The sequence below is a fragment of the Thermobia domestica genome, chromosome 1, assembly GCF_964235325.1.
Source record: "Thermobia domestica chromosome 1, izTheDome1.hap1.1, whole genome shotgun sequence".
Classification (NCBI taxonomy): Eukaryota; Metazoa; Arthropoda; class Insecta; order Zygentoma; family Lepismatidae; genus Thermobia; species Thermobia domestica.
The window spans coordinates 299,079,539-299,106,706 of record NC_137454.1 but is presented as its reverse complement, the minus strand read 5'-3'; the positions used below and the strand labels follow the sequence as shown (position 1 = coordinate 299,106,706).

Here is a 27,168-nt window from a genome sequence, read left to right as displayed (position 1 = left end):
AATTAGGAGTATGTGTGTTACTCTTATAAGTATTTCCGTTCTATTTGGAGTATGTGAGTCACTGTTAGAAGTATGTCTGTTATTCTCAGAAGTATGTGTGTTACTATTAGGACCATGTGTGTTACTATTAGAAGTATGTATGTTACTGTTAGGAGTATGTGTGGTCCTGTTAAGAACATGTGTCTTACTGTTCGGTGTATATGTATTATTGTCAAGAGTATGTGTTACTGTTAGAAATATGTGTGTTACTCTTACGAGTATGAGTGTTACTGTTAGAAGTATATGTGTTATTGCCCGGAGTATGTGTACTATCGTTAGGAGTATTTGTGTTACTGTTAAGAGTATGCGTGATACTGTAGAACTAGGTGAATAAACATTAGAAGTATGTGTGTCACTGTTAGAAGAATGTGTGTTACTGTTAGATATATGTGCGTTACTCTTGCGAGTATGTGTGTTATTGTTAGGAGTATGTGAATCACCGTTAGATGTATGCGTGTCATTGTCAGGAATATGCGTATAACTGTTAGATGTATGTGGGTTACTCTTGCGACTATGTGTGTCACTGTTAGAAGTATGTGAATCACCGTTAGAAGTATGTGTGTCACTGTTAAAAGTATGTGTGTTACCCTTACGAGTATTATTGTTACTATTATGAGTAAGAGTGTTACTACTAGTAGTATGTGAATCACCGGTAGAAGTATGTGTGTCATTGTTTGAAGTATTTGTGTTATTGTCAGGAGTATGTGTGTTATCGTTAGGAGTATTTGTGTTACTGTTAGGAGTATGCGTGTTACTGTAGAAGTATGTGAATCATTGTTAGAAGTATGTGTGTCACTGTTAGAAGTATGTGTGTTATTGCCAGAAGTATGTGTGTTACTGTTAGATGTATGTAGGTTACTCTTGTGAGTATGTGTTTTGCTGTTAGGAGTATGTGAGTCACCGTTAGAAGTGTGTGTGTTATTGTCAGGAGTATGTGTGTTACTGTGAGATGTATGTGCGTACTCTTGCGAGTATGTGTATTACTGTTAGGAGTATGTGAGTCACCGTTAGAAGTATGTGTGCCACTATTAGAAGTACGTGTATTATTCTCAGAAGTATGTGTGCTACTCTTACGAGTATGTGAATCACTGTTAGAATTATGTGTGTCATTGTCAGAAGTATGTGTGATCTTGTTAGAAGTACGAGTGTTACTGCTAAGAGTATATGTGTTACCATTAGGAGTATATGTGTTACTGTTATGAGTATGTACATTACTACTAGGAGTACAGGGTCATTTGTTCAAAGACGACACCCCTTAAGGACTTTGTTCCTGAATAACAAGAAAATATAAATTTTCAAGAGAAAGCAATTTAATGATTAACACTATTGATATTTAGATTATCAGAAAATACAGATTTTATCCTCTAACCCAGCGTTTCCCAACCGGTGTGAAGCGGCACACTGGTGTGCCGCGAATGGGCCGCTGGTGTGCCGCGAGAAAATCGAAACAAATTATTAATTCTATACGAACCAAATTGCAAGACAGGGGAAAATGTATATTTACATTTCACATTACTATGAACCACTACTATAAATCTACAATTTTAAATTTCACACTGTGTTACTTTTCTGTACATTTTTAATGTTGAAAAACGTATTTATCATTGTCATGACCATTATTACTTCTTTATTGTTGCAGACTATTTCGTAACTTGAAATTTTAATATATCATTCAATAAATTGAACAAAGCAAGCATGCATACAAATTACCTACATTTGTGTTTTAAAAGTATAGGAGATTTGTTTATTTGTTCGTTATTTAGTGATCTTCCCTTTTAGTTAGAGGTTAGATACAGTTTTCGAAAGAGAAAGTGGATTTTTAAAAACCCGAGTCCTATATTTCATTGCTATTGTTTTCTATTTTAAAATTAGAATGAAAAATAAGTATAATGATTTAGCACGGGGGAAAATCAGTGATCGAGCTTTCTTCTCTGTAAGAAGGAAGTTAGTAATCACATTAAAATACCACGGTAATTATATATATATATATATATATATATATATATATATATATATATATATATATATATATATATGTATGTATGGGTGTGCCGCGAGAATTCAAGTTACACCTGTAGTGTGCCGCAAGTTGAAAAAGGTTGGGAAACGCTGCTCTAACCAGACATTCTGTCTGTACAATAAATCAAAATAGCAAGTAGTGGAAACGAGACCGTTTTTCCAAACGTGTGTCAAAGTCGGCCTACCGTTAAAAAAATGTTTGTCCAAAGATGGATAGCCTTAATTTGTACCCCAATATACATTTAAAAAAAATTAATGTAATAAACAAGTAAAAAAATAAGACCAGCATTGTTTTCATATTGCATATACCCACTATAAACCATCACTAATCACCACAAAGAGAACATATTCCAACCTGGACTCTATCTCTCCAAAACAGTCGTCATGGAACGAATCCTTGCATTCTTTACATTTGAATCATGCCTTCCCATCAATTGCATTGTAACAATAACCGCCACGCTTATAACCATGGTTTGAACTACGTTTCCTTGAGATTTGTTTCCCCCAATGTTGACAATTCTCTTGCGCCTGAGTATCTTCCTTCCTTGACCGTTCATTTCAGCAACATGCAATACAGTAAAATTACAGCTTCCACAACACAAAAGTAGGGCTTACACTAATTGGGACAATTTTGTTTCTGGTCGCCGGTGCATGCTCCCGACTAAACCATCTAATGACAGCAAATTAACTCCTTATGTTATATGCATTCATGAAAATGGAACATGGAGGCAAGCCTTGTAACTCTCGTACTACATATCATTGTAAAACACATATTTATTAATCTAAATTCACGATATACTTAACTAGCTTAACAATATTTGTATGGGGCGTCTTACTTCACATGGGTTATGCGCAGAAGAGGCTGTCTTACCCCAACGCCTATCATGCAGGGAAAACAACAAAGAACACGCTTGTACGTTGTTGCATTCAAACCAGCAAGCAGGAACTGTATGCTCGACGCCTCATCTAATACTCCTATACACCTGACTTTTATATAACTACAGATTCACTTGTTTATCTCGAGTTTTTTTACTAAGCAGAGAGCTATATCAACCATTTTGATAGTGGTATTTTTATCACTTACCTTTGTATTTAGGAGTATACATCAGGATTCTTCGTTTTATCAACACGACACTTATGTCACTCATTTTCAGAAAGCCTCATTGTGTGTTGGAACAGGAACCGTTAGCTCAAAATTTCGCTGCGAAACAAAACGTTGTGGGTAGGCCGTCTTTAACAAATGGTTGTCTTTGATCAAACGACCCTATGTGTCATTGTTAATAGTATATGTGTCACTGTTAGGAGTATGTATGTCACTATTAGGAGAAATTAAACGCTAGATACAATCCACTACTTAATCTTGTATATTTTCGTATACAATACATTAATAAGTAAACGAACTATTCTAGCAGAATGAAAAAAACATCAACTGCTTTAGATGGTAACAAACGACATAATTTTTAAAGACAAAAGATCGTTGTTTATTTTGTCGAATACTCACCTCAAATATTTCATTTTGTTTAGCTCGATGCGATCTATCGATTGATATACAATCAATCAAAAAGAAATTGCACCACTTTGAAAAATCTTATATTGTTAATATTAGAACTACTCTTGTTCTTCTAATAGTTCCTTATTGGTTATGTATTGGCTCTGTAATACAAATATGAACATTAAAAGAAAACCATAAGTTTTATACATTAAGTAACCTTACAATCCACAAATTCAATGCATTGTATATCAGGAAATGCATTGTTCTCAGTGGTGCTATTATTTTGTGACTGACTGTATATTGTTATGTCTTTGGACAATATTATCCTATAGTTGAACAAATTAAAGTTTAAGAGTTGATTATAAATTTGTGATATAACTCATTAACCGTACTAATTACTGTCGTCTTCCTAGTGCCATACTGAAGAGATTGATTACTATATACTTCAAACTCAATGTCACGTTAATACGTGTGATTGCAGCACAGTCAATTTTTAAGTTAAAAAAAATATTTTTCTCGATTTTCTCAAACAGTATAAAGATTTATTTTCCACCAGTACTTTCTTTCTGCTCAATGAGAACTATTACTTACTTGGTATCTTATCTTTGGGTAAATAATTTTTCGTTAAACGCTAGTATTGTTGTAGAATTAATTTATCATCATCATCATAGGTATTCTGCCTTTGTTGGCAGGTCACTTGCCGCAGCTGAGAAGCTTCCATACTCCACGGTCCTCCGCTAACCTTTTCGTCTTTGCGTATGATCTTTCTGTTTTAATATCATCCATTAATTGTAGTCTCCTTCGCCCCCTCCCTCTCTTTCCCGCCACCATACCCTCTAGGACGTCCCTCATGATACAATCTCTTCTTAGGCAATGTCCCAACCAGTTTCTCTTCCTCTTCCTAATAATATCTAAAAGTGTTCTTTTCTCACCCACCATTTCTAACACTCTCTCATTCGTTTTCCGCTCGACCCAACTAATTATTTCCATTCTTCTCCACACCCACATTTCGGACTACAAGAATGTATCTTTGTGTGTTTGTTTGTTTGTATGACGTACAAATCCACACCTTTGACTTGGTACTCTTCAAAATAACTTTATCGAAGAGATCATAATCTATGTAGAAGTTTACGGTTTACCCTAAGAGGGAAGATGGCTTCAAAGGGGAAGAGAGGCTTTAAAGTTTATGTAAAAAAAAAGTTACGAAGATAAAACTTGGCATGAAAACTCATCTCTACCAGCAAGCTGACATATACATATGACTTACAATCTGAGGAGAAAATACTGTGCAGTTGGGAAGGGAGCGACTTGTTAAAATAATCGAAATTGATCTATATTGGCGAATAAATACGTATTCGGGGTCTCTGAGCTGAATAGTCACAGACCCAATGCCATCTAATTTCAAGTTTAGCTTTAATTGGCATGGGTTGAGAGTGAGAAGAGATAATAAGTAAAATATTTAAAATGACCGAGGTTAGTGTCTAATCCATAGTTTTCCGGAAGTCCTGGTGGTATTTCAGCCCAAGTTTAGTGAAGAACGTGCATGTCAGCTGGCCCAGAAATCCACAGAAGCAACGTTGAAGGCGCTACTTGTGATTATTTATTTTACCGAGTTCTTTATTTTTGATATGAGCAACGATGAAACCATTGCTTGATTAGGAATACACCTGAGATACAATATCTAAATTTATTTATATCTGTTAATGTACTATTAGTCATATTTGAGAGTTGTATTTTTTTAACCTTTAGCAAAAAATCTATAATATTTGGGCATATATCAAAATACTAAAAATTACTTGTCACCACGTTTAGGAGAAATCTAGTTGGTAACTAAACGGTTATTAGCGTCTAAGTTTACACAACAGAAGATACTAAACAAGGCAAACTTTATACAAACTTAACATCATTGTGCTATGAAGATTTTTCCTAAATTGCTTAAGAACGAGAGACAATTTTGTGCTGAAATGGAATGCAAACAGAAATTTAATTAATTTTAGAATGGAGCTGGAAAATGTAAACTCTTATATTATGTTATAAATAGCGTTAATTTCATGATAATTCGTTATTGTTGTTATACAATTAGTTTTCCTCACAATGAGACTTTTACGATATTACTGATCTCCAGAGATATTGAATGTACTGCCTAATGGCTACCGCGAAAATATTGAAGAAGTGTTGTTAACACTTGTAAGGCTTTCCAAGCACCATGATCAGTTATAGAACTTTTTTTAATTTTAAAGGTTGACCTTCATCGGTTGCACGCTACGTAAGTTTGCGAGAGACAACGCTTTCATTTGGTTTTTCCAGATTTCTCTCATTTTCCTCACTATCTTCATTCCACCAAACACTTTCGTTATTAGGATCACGCACGTGGGACTTATAATATTGTAATACTAGTAAATACATCCGTCAGTCCGTTGCTCCACACGACAACTTTTGAACGGAAGTGATTTTATATATATATTTTTTTATTTTAGCACTAGATAAGCCATTATCTCGACTGAGTTCGTTAATGAAATCAATCTGTCAACATTTCATGGGTAGTGGTGACTTTACCAGTGGCTTTTCATATCCCATTTTGTACTATTGAAACAAATGTTTGTAAAACTACTCAGTAGCGTACGCAGGAATTTATTTCGGGGGGATCCAAACTAAATATGAAGCTATTTTATATTAAAATTGCTAAAATTACCCCTAAAATTAGGCTAAATTTTTAAAAAGTCGAAATTTCGGGGGGGTCCGGACCCCCGTGTTCCCCCCCTCCGTATGTCCCTGAAACTACTCATCTTGTCGTTAGATGCCAGCGAACACCCTAAAACAGTTTATATCTGTCGAACAAAAGTGAAACTTTTAGTGTATTTTCCTTTATACTGGTTACCGGAGTTTATAATTATCTTTCACTCGTAATTCGTCTTCCGTAACTTATAGAGTAATACCGATGCTAATAAACTAAAATTTCATTTTGTGTTATTTCCAAAAGGAAATTACTTGTAGTTACTTTGTAATGTGGTGTTTGAAATGCTCTGTGTGGTAATGGAAATGTTTTTAAAACGAAACGTTCTGTCGGTAAAACCCCTTCTGGTTCGAATTAGGTCCGTCGGTTTACCCTTAGGGCCTCGCCAGGATTCTACTCTCGGGAAACGTCACTGTATTTAATCGAAAAACAAACTTCAGATTTTGAATTAAGCAATCTCAAAGTTTTCAATGCTATGACCTGTTTGCCAGAGACATCTTCAGAAATCAATTTCAGATAATACTTTGAATATAATTTTGTATTATAGGCCTATATATACAGGTTGTAGTATGTGTAAGTGACTATATGTTTGTCTGTCGTTAAAATAGCACCCTCTGCTGGCGAGCCTCTATGTTTACTTCTAAAGTAATCTTGCGTTGCATTATAAATTATATAATTGTACAGGGTGTGCTATCGGATTCGCAAGACATGTTCAGATCCTGACAAGTAACACTTCACATCGTTGCTGCCGGTCTGACGCTAAACTATACATTTTCGGAAAGCACTAGTCCTAAATAGGATAACTACACAGTGCGACGGTCAGACGTTGCCGCGTTCAGGACTTATGGAGCGTCAAACATTAACATGGGGTTTATGAGAGTTACAGGAAACGAAGAAGAACACAAGGTTTGTGACGTTTGAATCGACGTTGTCTGATTGAGCACTTGTTTGCGTAAGTTAAAGGGTACAATCAATGTGCAAATCGTCGAACAGAGCATGAGAGATGCAAAGAGTGCGCTCACAGTGTGCACACTTGACGAACGGTAGTTCGCCGCACGTGAAGCACACGTCACCTTCGTCGAGGGAGTCAAAGCAGTACTCGTGCGGAGAGATCCACATTCCCGGCTCCTCGTCCAGATAGCCAGCCTTGTGGAAAGCGTACCGGATCAGGTTCTTGAATCGGGGTGCGCTGAACTGGTAGAGTGAAAACGACTGTAGTGCCAGGAATCGATCGCGATGCCAGATATCCATGACACTGTCCATGGCCAGTGTGTCGGTCACAAAGCGTACAAAGGACTTGTACTGACGGAAGAAATGCACATCTAAAGGCTGAATCTTTCCAGTGCAACCACCAGGAATCAGTCTCTTGTGCAACGCAACGTCGGCAGGCTTCAGTGCGTTCGATAGATTGTCGTCCTTGTTCAGAGTCCACGAGTCCAATAGCCAAACGATCTTCTTCCGATCATCAGGCATGCTTGGCCAGAACACTTGCTCGTAGAAGTCCTTAAGGTCGTCCCTGTTCATGTTGGACGTTTTGCCAGCAAATGATTTGATGTTCGGTGGATCTGCAGGCTTGTTTCCCGGAAACTTTCCACTTGGTTCCGACACCAGTACATACATCGGCCGCAGAATCTCTCCGGCCATGGTGATCACGGGCATGATCATGTAGCTGTGGGTTGTTGCGCTCATGGATCCCACAACCGCTCGCACGACTGTTGTTCCTTTGGTACGGAGAGTGCGAGTACTCTGCAACAACTTCTTGAAGCTACTCTGATCTGCATTGGCAACCTGCGTTGGTGGGATGCTTTCGCTTGCAATGAGCTCGCGAGTCGCTAATACGAAAGCATCAGCCTGCTGCTGCAAGTCCAACTCTTTCAGTTGCCAGGTCCTGCCGACCCTGTGGGTGATTGCACGGTCCACGATGTTGTTGCGCTTCTTGAATCTGTACACCCACGACGGTGATGCCTTGAACTTGAGACTCTTGTTAGGGTCCAGTTCATTAGCTGTTTGCCTAGCCCAAATCCGCAACGTTCGATCGTGAATGATAGCAGTGTGCTGTTTCTCCGCGAACATGCTCCGAACTGCCTCATTGATCTCTGCCATCAGCGTCTTCTTGTCATCTTTGCCTTGTGTTGCCCCAAAGTGACGTAGCACGCCAATGTTCCGAATATACCTGAACTGATTCTGCAGAGTCGAGTGGGTAGCACGACCGGTCTTTGTGTTCCAAGGCCTACCTGTTTTTGGATTTACCGTCCAGTAGGCATAGGCTTTTGCCTTGTACTCGCGCCACTGCTCTGGTGTCATTTTGGAGTCTTCTGGAGGCTGATCCTGGAACTTCGGCTTCTTCACAGGAGAGGGCAGGTATTCTGACGCTGATGAGCCAGATGCGGAAGACGTATGAGACTGCTGCGATGACGAAGGCATCTCTGCATCCTCCTGCTCTTGGTCTTCCTCGTCTCCAAAATCCATGTCTCCGTCCCCCTGGTCACCATCACTGTCACCGAAGCCGAGCGTACGAATCTCTTCAACGACTTCCATCCCGCTGGTCAAAAGAGACTTGATGTGTGCCACCATCCTTTGCTCTTCCAAATTTGGATTGCGCTCATTTGTCCCGATCTCGGCCACCAGAGCCCAAACGACCACTTTCGGATCCATCTTACAACGCATACCTAAAAAACACAAAAACAACACAAATGTTAGCACAGAGTACAAATGCAAGACGAATTAGCATGAAATAATACGACTGCTACAACACACATGTTAGCACAGAGTTCAAATGCAAGACGAATTAGCATGAAATAATACGACTGCTATGGTTACTCTCATAAACCCCATGTTAATGTTTGACGCTCCATAAGTCCTGAACGCGGCAACGTCTGACCGTCGCACTGTGTAGTTATCCTATTTAGGACTAGTGCTTTCCGAAAATGTATAGTTTAGCGTCAGACCGGCAGCAACGATGTGAAGTGTTACTTGTGAGATCACTTTCTTAAGTTTGAATGACGATTGTCTATCATTATTTCCTTCGCTTTATTAATGTTTCTCCAAGTCAAAGACATTGAAAGTCTATTGGAACAAGGCAAGTCTTCAACCATTTGATGTCCTTTTCGGAATGCTTTGTTCCACTCGTATTTTCAAGTTTAGATAAAATTGACTCATCACAGGCCTTTTTCAGCATTTTCAGTAATTCAACACGACCACTTTCTTTGACAAAACAAAATTTGAGACAGAGTTAGAAATGAATTGTTTTTTATTTTATTCATTTTAAAAATACTGAACACACTTTACGTCAACCTAACCAATAGATGTAAATAATCTTATAGGTAGGACAAACTGTGTATGATAATTAGGTACGTTGGTACCAACTAAGAACAAAGACGCATATTTGACGTGGGCGTTTTAAATGAACAACTGCTGGTATTCATTTGATAGAATGTAATATAGTCTAAAATTACAGATGATTTAATTTAATTTATGCTTGAGAGACCAAGACGATATTATTTCCTTCAAATGAAAATGAAACATAGATGTGTCCTCTTTATTTTATGTACACAATATCCCATCTTAGTTATATCTTCTGTCTAAGTTCTAGTATTCAAGGCTTCTAGATATAATAAAAGAATGTATTTCTCTTGGAGGATAATCTTGATCAAACAGTGTTTGGTTCTTGTTTGTTTTTATTATTAGTCCTGATTCAGTAACATTTAAAAAGAAATTGGATGCACTTTCAGATTTACGGCTTACTTCTGTCGTAAATTGCCATTGGTCACAATACACCTTTCTAATAAAGAATAGTCCGATAGTAGCACAAGCGCAGTAACTAAAATGTTTGGTTTCAAGCTTGATCATGCGAATAATTAATATAGTTTAATTGCTCAAGCAACAAACGGAAGCTTGATTTCATTTAGTTGTGAGTCTTGTGAGTTTAATACGTTCAAGATCGATTCCAGACTTGATAAGATTAAGTAAAATTGAATGACAGTTATTCTTTGAATTTTCGTAATAGTTAGGAAAAGAATTACTTTCGATAAAGTGGATACTTTCAAACATCTAGGATCAATATTAACAGAAGAAAACTACAATCACGAAGAAATTAAGTGTCGACTAAAAGAAGGGAATTTGTGTTATTATTTAGTTAAAAAATCTTTTGTCATTTCAAATCCTGTGGAAGAATTTGATATTTAAAATATATTAAACGATAATCATGCCTGTTGTTCTGTATGATTGCGAAACATGGTCGCTTACTCTGAGGGAAGGATGGAGGCTAAAAGTATTTGAGAATAAAATCCTGAGATGAATATTCGGACCCAAGAGGAACGAGAATGGGGAATAGTGGAAACTTTATAACGATGAACTTCATAATTTATACGGTTTACCAAACATTGTTAGAGTTATCAAGTCTAGGAGGCTCAGGTGGGCAGGTCATGTAGCCAGGATGGAAGAAAGTAGGAGCGCTTTCGAAGTTCTAACTAAAAGTTTAATCGGAAAACGACCATTAGAAAGACCTAGGCGCAGATATTGGGTCAATATTAAGATGGATCTCGCAGAAATAGGAATACAAAGTAGTAACTGGATCCAGTTGGCTCAGAATAGAAGTCAGTGGAGAGCTATTGTGAACGCGGCATTGAACCGCCGTTTTCCATAAGCCATAGAGTTCGTTAGTTAGAGAAAGAACAAAAATTGGATAAGGGACTAAAGATCTTTCGGACTCACATTTTAGTTTAGGAAGTTTCCATTTAGTGTAATAGTCACAATTGACGACATGTGTTTCTCATAGAAAAATGCGTAAATTATGCGTCATATACTTTTGCATTGTACTGGTTTGATGTGAACAAAACTTTAGGAACGAAATTATAAAGAATTTTGTAGTCAGTAAAAACTGAATGATTGGTTAAAGAAAAGATGCATTTTCACAAATGGTAACTAAACTGAGAAAATTATTTTTTATATGTATCTACATCCGCTGAGTGGATTAAGGAAAACATTTCATAACTTTAAGTCCTCTAGAATAATGTTTAGCATAAGGGATTCGGCTATTTTTTCTAAAAATGCTACAATTTCGGTAGTTTCTGTACATTACGTTAGGTTAGGCTAATTTAAGTTAGCTTATGTTAGGTTAGGTAAATTTATGTTAGATTATGTCATTGTAAAGGTCCAATAAAATTTTCGAAAAAATTGATAGAATTTCGCTTATTTCTATTAATATTAGGTTAGGTTAGATTTGGTTAGGTTATGTTAGGTCTAAATACTTGCATCTTCAATTTTTTCTGTAAATGTTGTATTTTTACATACTTCTTGAGCCCTTCTGCTAAACATTGGTCGTCCTCTATACTGAAGTCTGGGTAAACGTATGAGTGGAAACTGAAAAATGTTCCACATGAAAGAAAACATATTCCTGGAATATATTACTTTTTCCACTCAAGACTTCAGTGTCGAAAGTTCAGTTTTGTGAAATATATTCTTTTCTCAACTCACTCTTTCAACTGTAAGTAATAATTTGAAGATTATGTTTCGTCTTACAGTGTTCTAATAAGTTGAAAAATATATAAAAGTTTCAATTACTTCTGACTGTAATATTATCTTTACAAAGAAACCAATGTTTTGAACACAGGAACGAAGTTCTTTTGTGAATTTAAAGTAAGAATTCATTACTTGTAGGAAAGAGACGCTCCCTTTAATATAAGGTATTCTGATTACCAAACATATGCTGTTTCTAAAAGTGCATACTTCCGAACCGCAAGATTACCGGAAGTTGGCTTCATCCAAGACCGCTAGTCTGGAGGAAGCAGGTAGAGAGTTTTATTACGCTGCTTGATACCCAATTCCCATCTGAGAGAGGGAAAAGAAAAAAACAAAGACTCAAAGCGAGGAAGCCGATCGAGATCAATTTTTGAAATGGAGCAATAAAATTCGTCTATCGTCTTCTAGCAATATCTATTTTTAACGTGAAACTTTTAACGAGTTAACTATTTCCAATCATACAAGAACCACGTTCGTCGCATTGCTCCAATACATGCATTCAATATACGAGTATTTCCATTTAATCTAAAATATACCACATGCTCTAAAAGAGAGAAGAAAATATATGTAAACCATTAGAAAATTTAAACGTAAAATTACTTACAAATATTTGAATATATATATATATATATATATATATATGGCGTATTTAGGATTTCGTTTCAGACGACTATTTACAACAAGGGGAAAGACGGGGCAATAACCCACCTGAATTTGAGAATACATTATATTTTAATCGATTGTCTACTAATATACTAGGAAGCAACGTGAAACTCGTATGTCGGTGAAGGATCTTACCCCGCAGGCAAATCTAAAATGACACACTATTGCAAAACATATCTGAATATCTGTAGCCCTATCTCATTTCTGAATATCTGTAATCTGATTTCAACTTAACAGATTCCATGTTATTAAAAAATTGGAAATATTCCGTTTTATTTCTGTACGTTTTTACCTGAAAGAAAATGATGAGACAAGTTGAGGCTGAAATATACTGATTGTAGTTTTAATGACGAGAATTGCAGACTGGTGAATACTATATGGTATGATACACAAATTTAGCAGTAAATCTAACCTTTTATTCTGTTCAAGAGGAAAAAGGAAGCATCCTCTTCTCTTACCTAATTTCCGGATTACTTAATCCTCCTCTTGGTTTTTTTAATTCAGACATTTATTTTTCTTTATAACTAAACAATGTAAATATTCCTTTGCTATAATAACTGAAGTCCCGTTATGTTGATATCCTTGCATGTTGGTGTGGACCACCATTTTCGGTTATCGGCTCCTCTTAGTTTTGGTATTACTGACGACCGCCGACTTGAATCATAACTAACAACAACGGTCGGAAGTATAATAAAAGAAATGAACGAAAGTTATAACTAAGAAAAAGAAACAAAAGAGTAGAATGGAAGGAAAGAAAAAAAAGAACGCATTCTTACATGTAACGAAATTTGACAAATACAGTATTATTTCTGAAGAAGAGCATAAGAAAATGGCAAGTCAGTGGAATTTTTAGATATGGTAAACAGGATTATTGTTGTGCGTGAAATATATATATTTCTAGTATATTATTATTACACTGCTTGACAAATGCTAGGGAACAAACATATACCGAACCTATGTATAAGGATCAGTGCCTGTGCATTGTTGTAAATGTACGACTAGAGAACACTAGTAAGCCTTTGCGCTTATCAGTAGAAAAAAACATGTTCTGTGAACGTCATCAAGAAAAGACTGACACAGCTGAGTTGGTGGTACCTACGAGATAAATCAAATAATATAGAGGCCTTTTCTAGCGCAAATGCTGGGCAAAGTGAATAGTTTGTTGGAAGAAGGTGCAAAGAGCTTCTCTATGTGATTATAATCGTTGCGTGTTTGATGGATGTATCAAAGAATGTCAATTCCCAACTTTAGAGATTCGCTGTTACAACATGAACAGATTTGTGTGCAGGATGTATGTACAACAGGTTGATAGGATCTGTATATAGGCCAATTGGCGAAAGTCGATCTGCCATTGGAAATCGTCAAGAAGGAACCAACATTAATTCCATCGAACATGTCAGGAATGCTCTCGGAAGAGAAGTTTTACAGAGAAATCCACCATCTCAGGATCTCCACACTGTCATAAATATCCCAAAAGAAGAATAGGACAACGTACTTCAGGATCTCCTGAACACTCTCATCGCTAGAATGCGAAACAGTTGTAAAGAGCACTCTGCTGTTCGAGATGGCCATACAGTATACTGCAGTGATCAGGATTTTTCTTAACCACAGTAACTTGCATTTCATGCTCTGAGCCATATGCTTTAGATTCTTCTCTTTTGTTTAGTGTTCTGTTTTTGTATATGGCGGGAATGCCAGTCATTTTTGACAATAAAACTCAACTAAAAATAGTATTTGTACTTACATATTGGTTACTTGCTATGCCCAGATCATGTTTTCTAAAGTTAGAGTAGCAAATGTTAAGTTGTTTGAACAGAGATCTCTTCAACGACATGGGTTATTGAAACTATAAGAAATTAGAGTGTGTTATAATAAAATAATATAAATTACAGGTAGTGTTGCCACGAGACGAGACGAGACGAGACTTCAGGCTGTCTCGTCTCGTCTCGTGCAAAGCATGTCTCGTCTCGTGTCTCGTCTCGAAAAAACGTGCTCGTCCCGTCTCGTGTCTCGTCTCGAGAGGTTCTGTCCCGTCCCGTCTCGTCTCGTCTCGTTTGTCTCGTTTTGTCTCGTCTTGTCTCGTAAAAAAATATAGCAGCATACCATGGGAACGAAAGTAAAATGTACCAGGCTGCACCATGCTAATCAAGATACAACTAAGTTATTACCCAGAACAAACAAGACAAGAAATATCACGGTCAGAGTTGGCGTGGGTCAATGAAAACTTGACCCACGACCCACTGACCTACCACCAACCGTGACCCACGACCCACTGACCCACCACCCACCATGACCCACTCTGACCCACCATGACCCATTACCCACGGTGACCCACTCTGACCCACCACCCACGGTGACCCACTCTGACCCACCACCCACCGTGACCCACCACCCACCATTAACCACTCTCATCCACTTTGATCTAGTCTGACTCACCAAAATCTATCGTCATGAAGTCTGAACACGATCCACGGCCTCTTCTGAACTGACTAAAGAGTTTACACTTGTAATAAAACAAGACTGACATTGTCACTAATCGGAGTTTGAATTTCTAGTCAATCGCTTAAGCACCACTCTGTTACAATAACGGTGGATCTGACCTTTATGATATAAAAAGGTAAAGTGTTTGTCAGTGAGGAAACAGTTTGAGGTGGGGGGAAATTAGTGTGTGCCTAAAATATACTTGTACTAAGAGAGTATTGTTGCTATTCTTGCTAAGAGAGTATTCGTTAAATTTAAGTTACAAATATGCATAATTACAATTATTATGAATATTTATTGAAACGTAGTTTACCTAAACCAAAGAAGAGAGTTACTAAAAAGTAGGTACAAAGTTGAATAACACAAATAAGCCATTAGTAATACAAGTATACATTTTCCGTAACTCGTAATTTTCCACCTTAAAACAAATCTGAAATAGGATTTATTTCCTGTTGGTAAATTTCTGGCGGTAAATCATCCGCAGTGGAATGATGTTCATCCTTCAGCCAAGAAATAACTAGCTTGTCTACTTTGAGCTTGTGGAGAATCTTGTGAATAAATTATCAATTAAAGCCCGCTAAACTGATGATTTCTTATTTGTTTATAAATTTATTTTTTGTAATTACACATGAAGGTTTGATACCATTACCAAGTTCGTTCCCCCGTCTAGAAAGCGAAAGGGAACGAGGTTTCTGGAAAGTATTCAGAGGTGAATGGGAATTTCCCTCCTTCTTCAACTTCAATTACCACACTGCTGTTTGCCATGTGCCAAATTACGATGAGTTTCAGTTAAATTATCATAGTATAATTATTTCCTTGTTGAATTATCAATACTTCTCAGTGGAAAAAGGATGAAATTTCGAAGTTCCAAATCAAAGTAAGTAGACCAACGTAAAGGGAAGAAAGTAAATTTTCCATACAATTATGCGTACAATCCAAATTTCAAATTTCCGTGTAATTAAGCTTACACTACAAATTTTATGTCTATTTTTCTCACAACTTTATGGGTTGATTATCCTGTGCTGTGAGCGCTCCATATAATAAACATAAGCTTCAGCAATTATTATAGCAGAAAGCAATTTATATATGAAGCCAAGCACTGTATTTTTTGTTTCTGATTTTTTTTCTGAAATAACATCGATCGTTTTCGATCCTTTTTACAAACCAATTCACTACCAATTTTCCATGTATAGAAAGTGCGCCCCCCTCCCCACATAAAGGAGCATTTAAAAAAATGATAGGACACATTCTGTTTATTTTCAATAAAGAGTTAATACACTTAATTTCAGCTCCGTAAGTTTAACGGCTTGCGAGATACTCATTTTGTTTCGCAAAAATTCGGATCCTCACTACCTCCTTAGGATATTATGCATTATAATAAAAGCAATATAACATCCTAATTTGGCTTAAGGCCTAACTATATACCAAAAGTAATTTCATTTGACTTTGCAATTTGACCGTGATGATCAGGCACACATAGTTACATTCAATTTTTTTATAAATAATTTATATATTACAGTGATTCAACAGTGATTTTTTCCAGTAGTTAGCTCTAAAAACCCACAGGTCTTGAAAGCCAAGTTGTAGTGTAAGTCCTATTGCTATTATTACTATTAAAATATTAATATCCAAAAGTGCCCGAAGTTCTTTTTTCACTTGGTTAGATATACTCACCTTGGGGAAGTAGACAGAAACAAGTGGAAAAGAAAGGGAAATGAAGGTCTTGAAAGTAAAACGGAGACAAATTTACCAGTCTTCAGAAGATACTCTCTACAATGCAGTGAGCAGAGAGGGTCGGTAGATCATACTGAGTCGGTAGGTCGCAGTGGGTCACGGTGGGTGGTGGGTCGCAGTGGGTCATGGTGGGTGGTGGGTCGCAGTGGGTCACGGTGGGTGGTGGGTCACAGTGGGCCATGGTGGGTGGTGGGTCGCAGTGGGTCACGGTGGGTGGTGGGTCACAGTGGGTCATGGTGGGTGGTGGGTCGCATGCTGTTGACCCACGACCCACTGATCCATTTAGAAAACTTGACCCACTTGACCCATTGATCCACTCCATCTCTGGTCACGGTAGCTACACCGTGAAGCATTTACCTCTGGTGTGTGTGGTAGTCGGTTCGATCTCGGTTAGTGCCATGTGAGCTTTGTGGTGGACAAACATGGAGTGTGTGTGTGTGTGTTTTCTCGAAGTTGTCTTGTATCCTATCACTTTCTTCATTCCACTAATTTCCCCATCATCATCTATTCGGAGTGGGCCAAAGTTGCCTGAAGGTCTTAAAAATAAATTCAAATAAGCTGACAAGGTAAGGGCAAATAGTTTACAAGATAATATATCTCTGCTGTTAGTTGTCTGAGGCTTCTCGACCCTGGCCTTTTATTTATTTATTTATTTTTTTTTTTAACATTTTGAAACATTGAAATTTGTTTTACCAGTTTCAATACACGAATATATAGTAAATTGCTCATAGGTACGTGGAAGATGAAGACACTAATGTCAAATGATGTTTTCACGACAAGCAAAGTCCGATGTAAAGGTGTCACCATCCCCGACACTACCGTATACTACCAACCACCATATAGAGGCCCACTTGCTTTATAGTGTCGGTATATATATATATATTAGATAGATAGATGTGTGTGTACACTTTGGTTTCATATATTCCAGCCTTTAGGTTTCACAGTGTTAACCCATACCAATCCAAAAACTACTTTCCATTTTAGCATGTTTAGATTTGTTGCAATTATTACACACACATATATATATATATATATATATATATTAAAAAGGCTTGGAACCAAATAATTTTATTGAGTAATGGAAAGTATTTGATTGAAATTTTATAGGTTACTGCACAGTAAGCTCTATTTGACACATCGGAGGAAAGAATGCTTGGGGCCAGTCTACACCTCCATGGTACAAATCTCTTCCCATACCCGCGGGGTGTGTGCCCCTATATGGTGGTTGTCCCGTTTGTGTAACAAACTCATGACAGTATACCCAGATTAGCTTGTGGTCTAAAAAAAGGATTTTTGGGTGGCCATTTTGGATTAAAGTTTCTTATATTGTCGTGATCTATTCGTAATCATACAACGTACATCTTCATACCAAACCGAGCAGTCTGCGGTGATAGACCATCGGCTTGAAGGCCACGGGTTGAGTCCCGGAAGGGTCATGTGTATGGATTTTAACAGCATTTGTTTTTCCGTATTGTGTCAGGGGGCGAAATCGTACGGAATAAACGGATTTCAGTCTGAAAAATTTGGAGAGAATATCCTGGCCAGGTTACTTTCATGGGAGTACGGAATTAGTAAAAATATAGGATATACATTTTATAGCAGGGTTAAAAATATGGTTTGGGTATCCTATTTCTTTTCTGTTAATTATGTTCTTCAATGTTCGAATTTTGATCATTGTCATAATATTTTCTGCTTTCAACGGAGTTCCATGAATATCATACCAAATGTTCTTTACATTTATTAAGTTCGAAAGGCTTAATGCGCCTGTAAGAAAACATTTTTGAAGATAATTCAGGTCATAATGAATATTTTTCACTAGGAAAGTGAAGTATTCTTCTCCTCCCAACATAGAAGCAGAGGGCAATTTCGCACTCTGGTCAGATAAAACATTTCCGCGTAACAAAAGGAAGGCCCCCCTGTAAAACCTCTTCAGCTCCAAGGTTATTGTTACTATAGGGGTACCATAAATTTGCTGAAAGCAAACAATTTGAAGGGTTCGTCGACAATATGTTTGCTTTCTTTGTCCTTCGCCGGCTTCCAAACGAAGATGTGAATTTTTCAACATGACTGCTGTAAGCGGGCGATTGGTAAAACGGTAAAAGTGTATTTTTAAGTGTGTGTGTGTGTGTGTGTGTGTGTGTGAGGGAGGGAGGTAGAGAGAGGGAGAGAGAGAGGACAAAACTTTAGTTGCAAGATGTACTTCAATTGCCGTTTTCAGTTCATTTAGTAAAAAGAATACCGCCGCGCCACCAGGGAATAAAGACAAGTGTTGTCTGTTTCTTTTTGCCATCTCAGCCAGAACTTTCAACTACAGCCTGTGATGAGTATAGACCTTACCCAGTTTTCAAATTGAATAGCTGGTGGTGGTAGTTCGGTTTCTTGACCTTGTAAAAATCTTCCCTGTCTTTGTTTCGTTTGTCATCATTCCAGCCAGAAATGAAAAAAAAAAATGAAAAATCCTTGGTTTACAGCAAGGAGAATTTGGGACAAGAGATTAAGGATGATATTCCTGGAAGCTCACGTATCACGATTGTTTCATTCAATAGACAGAGGACACTTTTCTATGAAGGCTTTTCAACATGTTTTCTCACAAAGGGGAATTTCCTTTTGCAATCTATATGACCACTGGCAATTTCAATCTTGTCCATTCCCGCCAGCGTTTTGATTTTCGAGACACGAGACGAGACGAGACATTTCACGAGACGTCCCGTCTCGTCTCGTGTCTCGTCTCGTTTTCGAGACGAGAAAAGTAGTCTGTCTCGTCTCGTGTCTCGTCTAAAAGGGTTCTGTCTCGTCTCGTGTCTCGTCTCGTTTACGAGACGAGACGAGACGAGACACGAGAAATGTCCCGTCTCGTGGCAACACTAATTACAGGTAGAAGTAAATCTTAATGTAAAAAAAAAAAGTTATCAAACTTATGTATACATCTAAGGCACTTTGGATTTCTAACTTCTAATCTCGAACATATATTTTTAAGAAATTAGGTTTGCTAAAACTCCTTTATCTACACATATAAAAATGAAAGTGACTGTGTTTGTGACTTAATAACTCTTAAACTACCCTACCGATCTGGATCAAACTTTCAACATAGATGAAGTTCGGGCCTGTAAAGGTTTATATCACTTCACTTTGATATTGCAACTTAGGGGAGAGAGATGGGAGAGACATATATAAATGATCGAAAATGGCCAATATTGGTGTCGCATTTATAGTTTTCGTGGTCATTAAGATGAACAGTGACACTTCCGATGCTGTTTAAATCCGAATTCAGTCCCGCAACTTGGGGAGGGAAAATATGTATAAAAATGATCGAAAATGACCTATATTAGTGTCGAATTCATAGGTTTCGGGGTCGGTAAGATGAACAGTGATACTTCCGATGCCGTTTAAATTCAAATTCAGGCCCGCAATTTAGGGGAGAGAACTGCTTCCTTCTCACACGTCCAAGTTTATGTGGCAATGTCTCGAGTTGGAAATCCCGAAAATGTTATATATCCTGGTTGAAGAATGCTAGACAAGAAACATCGTCTAATCAGAGAGCGATTCAGTAATAGCAAAAAATTACTGCCTAACGGAACATATTAGTAATTTTTCTTTCTTTAACCTAGGGAAGCGTGCAATTGACGCTAGTATTATACAACATGTACTAAGTTCGTCCGGGAGATAAAAACTTTTACGAACTACATGAATTAGCAGCATCAAATTTGGCCAGGATGAGAGCGTCAAAATTTAGGAATCGAGTTCGTTCATGGAAGAGATATTCGAACCAGCAATGGTAGAAATTTTTGGCTTTTACGTTAGTCACTAGTAGAGGAAACGGTAATAAATAGCGTGAAGTGATTATCTGCCATCGATTAAGCATCCCTAGAATGCATTTCATTTCCATTCTTAACTTTGTACTAAAATCAGTAGTGCTATAAATCCATCACGACTTCCGGTTTCAATATGGATATGCATAGAGCAAAACTGATAAGAGTGAGAAACTGTTTGGAATCGATTGAGAATTCTAAGAATCAAACCGGAAGTTTAAGAAATCAATCACTTTCGGTTTTGACGTTGATCCTTATAGAATAAAAACGATAACAGATAACTAGAATCATTTCCTCCAATCAATTAAGCGTCCCAAGAATATATTGCATTCCACTCTAATCTCTCTCTCTACCAAAGCCGGAAGTGGTATAAATCTATCACTGCTTGTGGTTTCAATTGTAATTGAGAAAATATCATAACATACAAATCAAACCCCTTCCCTAGTGTACACATGACACTGCTACTTGTTAACGATAAGAAGAATGAATTCACTCCACTCCACGCTGCCCTCCTAACGGTTTCGTGTTGAACATTTATCAATGAAGTTTAACTTCGCATGTAGAAAAACTTACACTGAATCAGTAAAATTGCATTACTTACGGCTTTAATAATAATATTTTGCACACCGTCTTAACGAAATTTCCTGTAGATTGCTTAATTTTTTTTACCTCGATTTTTTTTTTTTTTTTTTTTACCATTGCCTAGGTTCACTTTCCTCAAACTTTTATCGTGGCTTAACTTTATTATTTATGAGTATCAACAGCTAGAACTTTGAAATATTACTCATATTTCACAAGCATATGATGTTGCTAAATTTATCACTAAGAATTACTTACTGTTACACGTACATAAAATATTTCAGACCAATCGTGTTTAGCTTTAACTGAGCAATTTTATGTGGGGAAAGGGATTTCACTTGGGCTATCCTTGAATTTAAACCCTGCGTATATATTAATAGTAGCCTGCAACTTCGCATCATGTATCGATAGTTTTTGTTTCTTAATACTCTACTGGTGCACTCACGCTTCACGTATACAGCAGTCATTGTTTTGTCATTTCGATAAAGAAAGATTGCAGAGATTCTTACGAGGTTAAGTAACACTTTTCACTCTCATTCTAACATCAATATTAAGGAAGTTACGGATTTCTTTTAAAAAAAATGCTTATGAGAGAATTTTGGAAACCTCATAGAACAAATTTTTATTTTTGACTGCTTGTTTGTTTGTCAGTTTCAAACACCTACGAGCACGCCTAGCTTTGAGATTCTATTCCAATTTGAAGTCCCTAAACGTTTAAGTTTTTCATTGGAAAATAATTCCATATGATTAGCAAGGGCCTCCAAACTAAAAATATTCACATTTCGCAATTTTCCTGTGGGTTAGTTAAGAGAACCTACAAATATGCTAAATTTAATTACGGTAGTCCTACCGGAAGTGTTAAGTGCATAGAAGGTGTGAAATTTAAATAAATGAGGAATATTTTCGAGGTCCTATAAAACCCCACTAAAGTTGGAAACTTTTATTTCTGGTCATTTACTTAGATAACAATATCAAAAATCTACAAGCATACTAAATTTCAAGTTTGTATTACAATCCCAATTACCTAAAACATGAAACTTATTTTTTTAACTTCTATTTAAATACCATGGTTCTTCACCCCTCCTTATTTATCCCCTGAAATGTAAAATGTATATTTTTAACAATTTTCTTGCTAGTTTCCCTCCCAAATTTCAACTTTCTATGTCAACTGAAACTACCCATGATTTTATGTCAGTGAACCTGTTCATGTAGCTTAATATAGCTTGAGATTTGTTTCTTCTTCTTAATACAACAAAACATGCAGTAAATCATCTATAGAATGTTCATCACATTGTATAATTATTTATTTGTGTTTACAGAACAGTGATGTGAGGGCTGCGTTATCGGCTTTGCTGCAGAAAGAAGAAACCACTGACAAATATGCTGCATTGTAAGTACTTGTAGTTATTCTGATATTTCTAACACAATAAAGAAATGAAGTTATTTACGTTTAGAATATTTAATGTTAAGTACTACGTACACCATGTTTAATGAGAAAAAAACTCAAACCATAGTGCAAAAATATTCCTTATATTCCAACCAGATCCGCTTTCTCCTTGACCTCGGAATGAACCCTAAGCGGAAAATTATACCGGGAAGGAGACGAAAGGAGATATTTTGTCACAAACAACATCTTAAAATTCAGATGATTGGCAAACTAATAATTTAAAAATGAAGATTTTTAAATCAATGGATATATTAAAGAATAATTATACATTTTTCTGCCGCAACCTTATTGATATATATAGTTGACTGTGCCTTTTGTATGGTAAGTTTGTTAGCAGCAGTTTGTTGATATTAGTTGGCTATGCAACAGTTTGAATTCAATGAAATAAAGTATTACATTCGTTCTGTTGTGTATATTACAGTCAAAACAACCTGTTTACTGCCCCTGATTACAGTACAATTTGAAGTTTTTGTGCCAAGAAAGTCGATAAGGGTACGAATGGCGTGCACTTTAGACGTAGAAGTATGTTATATTTCGGACAATGGGTCTAATGTTAAGATTCCAACTATTCAATAATATGTTTGAGTGTATTTATCATGAATGTGAAAAGTATAATACGGAAAATTAAGGTATTACAAACAAATTCGTTAATTGACCAAAGAATAGGATATAATTAAGTGAAATTTAAGTTGATTGAATTTTGTTTAAAAATTTGATTTTCCATCTCGTTGCGATCCAATTCCTTCAGATATCATGTGTTAATGACAAAGAGAAGACTAGGGGCGAAGTTGAACCTGAATCCGAGCTTAAACAAACTGATAGCAAAACTAATAGAAAACTAAATATAACAAAAAGTATGTTTCCTTTCTTTCAGCAATACAATTAAAAATTCAAAATAACACATGTTTTAACAAATTCAACTTTTTGTTGTTAGATCACTCGTATTACTGGATATTTATGTCTATGGCTACTACAATAGAATAAACATAATTATTTGTGCGAAGTATTTAAGAAAATATGATAGCATTATTTAAGAAAAACACAAGCTCGGTTGGTGACTCTCAAAAACGGTACCGAACTCATCTAGGCTAAAGGTGCTTTAGATCAAATAAAATACCCTTGGTAAGATTCAGAGTTAGAATTGTATTACTACTGTATTTATTCAAATGATCTTTTACAAAGTGTTAAACCTATCCACACGCAACTTTGTAATTAGTCATATTCACAAGTTCGATTTCATATTGTGTTGATAACATCGTTATTATGGTGAATATTTAATATCATAATGTATATGGTAATAATAGTATTCCGCGATTTGCATGATACGTTGTTTCAGGAAGATTATCTTGGGTGTAGATTATTAATTACCTAAACGAATAAAGCAATCTGTAGTGTCAGTAGATCTGTAGGCTTTCTGTAGATTTACTAGTGGTTAAATTTCAATTTAGAAAGAATACAGTTTCTAATCTAAAGATATGAAAATTGTAATGTTCTATCACTTACCTGATATATTTTTCATTATTTGTATTATACCTTTTACATTTTCAGCTTTTTCGACCACTATTTACTCAAATCTTCTTTCTTTCAAACTTTTTATCACTTAAATATCAGTATCGAGGAATAATTGATTTAAAGAATTAATTTACATTATTTATTTAGAAAGGCTATTATATCCGTTTAGTAGTGCATTATGAAAATATTGTTAATATAATATTTATATAATAATATATAATAATAATATAATATTAATATAATAAAAATTAATAATAATAATATTAGTTAACATGATATTCAATATATATATACACGCATTTAATATTTGATGCAATTATTTTTTCTTGAAATTCGCAAATTTGCAAAAAACGTATCAAATCTTTGGTTGGCAAAACTACATTTATTGATTTGTTAATCCGAAACACTAATCCCCTTCAGAGTAGTTTCCTTGATAATGTGCACACTTCTTCAAGTGCTCCCGCCATTGGAAACACTTCTGGAACGCAGTTTTTGGAATGGTGAACAACTGTGGCCGTCGCATTCCGCATGAGTCTTTTCTTGATTCAAATCGGGTTCCTTTTAATGGCATTTTCAACTTGGGAAATAACTATAAAAGTCACACGGAGCCATGACGGGTGAGTAGGGAACCTGACGACACACAGGAATGTTGTGTTTGACAATGAAAACCTCAATCAAATTTTGCGGACACTCTTCTCATGACCAAATTTTCGTTCAAATTTGAATGTTCCGATCCGATTGAACGGTTTCCACTTGGGTATCGCCAAACTTTTGGTAACATTTGATACGATATAGCTGCTCAAGTTTTTCTGTCATTTAAAAAAGAAGCTGGAATCCGACTACAGCTCACTACACGTCTTCACTTATTGGCCGATTGCCAACGACTGACGCTTTCGGCGGGCGGGAAAAAAAATTCACGACTGTGTATAAGTGCCCCCTCTAGATCTACACTAAAGAAAATGTCCAGCGCTTCATTGGTTTACGCGGGAAAAAATAAGGTTCCATACTTTCTGAACACACTTCTTATCTTAGTACAAATAAGCTTATTATTAGTTTTAGTCCACCTTGGTTTAACAGGAATTCGTGGCTCAGGTAGAATGTTATAATATAAATACGTATTTCATATTAATCTTATTTACTCTAAAGCAAACGCCAAAAATATAGGCGGGTTGCGTGCGCAACAAAAAGTGGGTGGAGAGAGCAAAAGCCAACTAGCAACCTACGCACTTGCCACATTTACATTTGCCTTGCTCAGTCACTGTCAAGGTTTCATGTTTCGCGCGCTTATTGAAGATTGGTTACGGCAGAACGCAGGCTTTGAGCTGTGGCTAGGTAAACGGCTGTCGTCTGCTTACGCCAGCAACAGGAGGGGAAGGAAGTGGCACATGACAAGGGAGAGTTGACAACAGCGAGCTGTAAGGTGCGCGCGCAACCCGCCTATATTTTTGGCGTTTGCTTTAGTCGGAAATAGGCCTAGAGGAGGTGTAGAAAATAGACAGTTACAGTACATCCGCCTCCTAGAAAAAGTAGAAGAAAATTCAGTACACTGTATGTACTTCTTGTAATATTTTATTCTACTTTTAATACGTGTATGGATTTATTTAAAAGTTTTAGGGTATCTTGGATAGTATACTATACAGCAAAATAAAAAGGTAAAAAGAATTGAGATAGTTTTAAAAGAAATTTAAATTTATCTTTATGGTAACTCCCTTCTCTCTTATAAACAAGATTATGTTTGTGTCCGATTAAAACAATGATCCATTGCTGAAATTATCACACATATTAGTAATAATAAGTATCTGTTGTAGTCTGGTATTATTTTATTTAACAATTTTCAGATTTATCAATCTGACCTTCAACAAAATAGCGAATTTATTTCACTTTGACTTTCATAATTTAATTCAATAATTGAAATCTTTCGGGAGATATGATATTTTTACATGTGGTAGATATATCAAAATAGAACAGTAAACAAACATTACATTAATTATTATCTTGAATGAAAATTTCCTATTGTGCCTTTCAATCCTATGCAATTTCTAAGAAGTTATTGATGTTTACCAATATACGAGGATCATTAAAACACTCAGAGGTAAAATATGCGGCCTCTGGAGGGAAGGCCTTGAGATGTACAGCTCACAGATGACGAGAAGAACCCTAAAACAGGGGCAGCGGTGAAAGGTAAACGACACGGTCAAGTCCATTTTCGGTTTTTGAGGCGTGGTCTATACTTAGATGTCGTCTGCCACTCCGGGTAAAGTTATGTGTGTGCTATTCCGTGGTGTCATTTAAAACCCCCGTGCTAAAAGTGGGCGAGCCCATACCTACGTCACAGTATTTCTACTAGGGTTCTTCTCGTCATCTGTGAGCTGTACGTGTAGTGAAGGCTTGGTTGGTTTATAAAAGTATAGAGTCCCTTTCAGCAGCACGGATACATGGTACATGGTCTTACAGCTTAAGTTGGAAAATGAACCACCGTAAATATTATAACCCTTTCAGCCGATTTCCTCACAATTGTGAATGTTACTTTCAGCTATCAAAAATGCCAATCAAAGGATTTTAGTACACAAATTAGCTACAAGCACATTTGTGAGTGTCTGGATGATAAGTTGTCAGGTACTGAATTGCCATCTGTTGAGTATATTGGAAATCACAACGTTTATAAGTAGTGTGTTCTGCACTCACAATTGTGAGGGTATCTGCTGAAAGGGTTAAATTTCAATGCTCTCTGACCGGGAATCGAACCCAGAATCCTGTACACCAAAGAGGCGTACACTAGCCACCAGACCAGCGGAGAGCGCAATATTGAAGGCATAACTAGTACTAATACAGTTAACAACTTCGTATACCATATTAATTAGGAAGCAATCGAAATTTAAAGAAGAAAGGCAATATTAGTAAGAAGAAACCTATTGAAATACTTATATATAATTATGACTTTCCAATTAATTGCAATATAATGCAATCAATGTCGTTGTAGCTTTTGCACATACATTATTCACATACTATATTTTTCATATTGTTTAAATTATTGTAAATGCCAGTGCAAACCAATAAATTATAAGCCTTTTGCATCGTTGCGTTTTAATGTTTTTATTCTTTCATTCCATTATTCGTAAGCTTTGAAATGTAACGAACA

The 27,168-nt window shown here is 36.4% G+C and overlaps 1 protein-coding gene across 1 annotated transcript in view; it reads left to right on the top strand.

Moving 5' to 3' along the window:
• The window catches only part of LOC145667722 (head-specific guanylate cyclase-like), a 649,486-nt gene that overhangs the window by 162,162 nt on the left and 460,156 nt on the right, over window positions 1-27,168 (top strand). Inside the window, exon 2 of the mRNA XM_081735178.1 lies at window positions 22,390-22,460. Coding sequence (XP_081591304.1) covers window positions 22,390-22,460 — 71 coding nt within the window. The remainder of the gene's footprint in view (window positions 1-22,389; window positions 22,461-27,168) is intronic.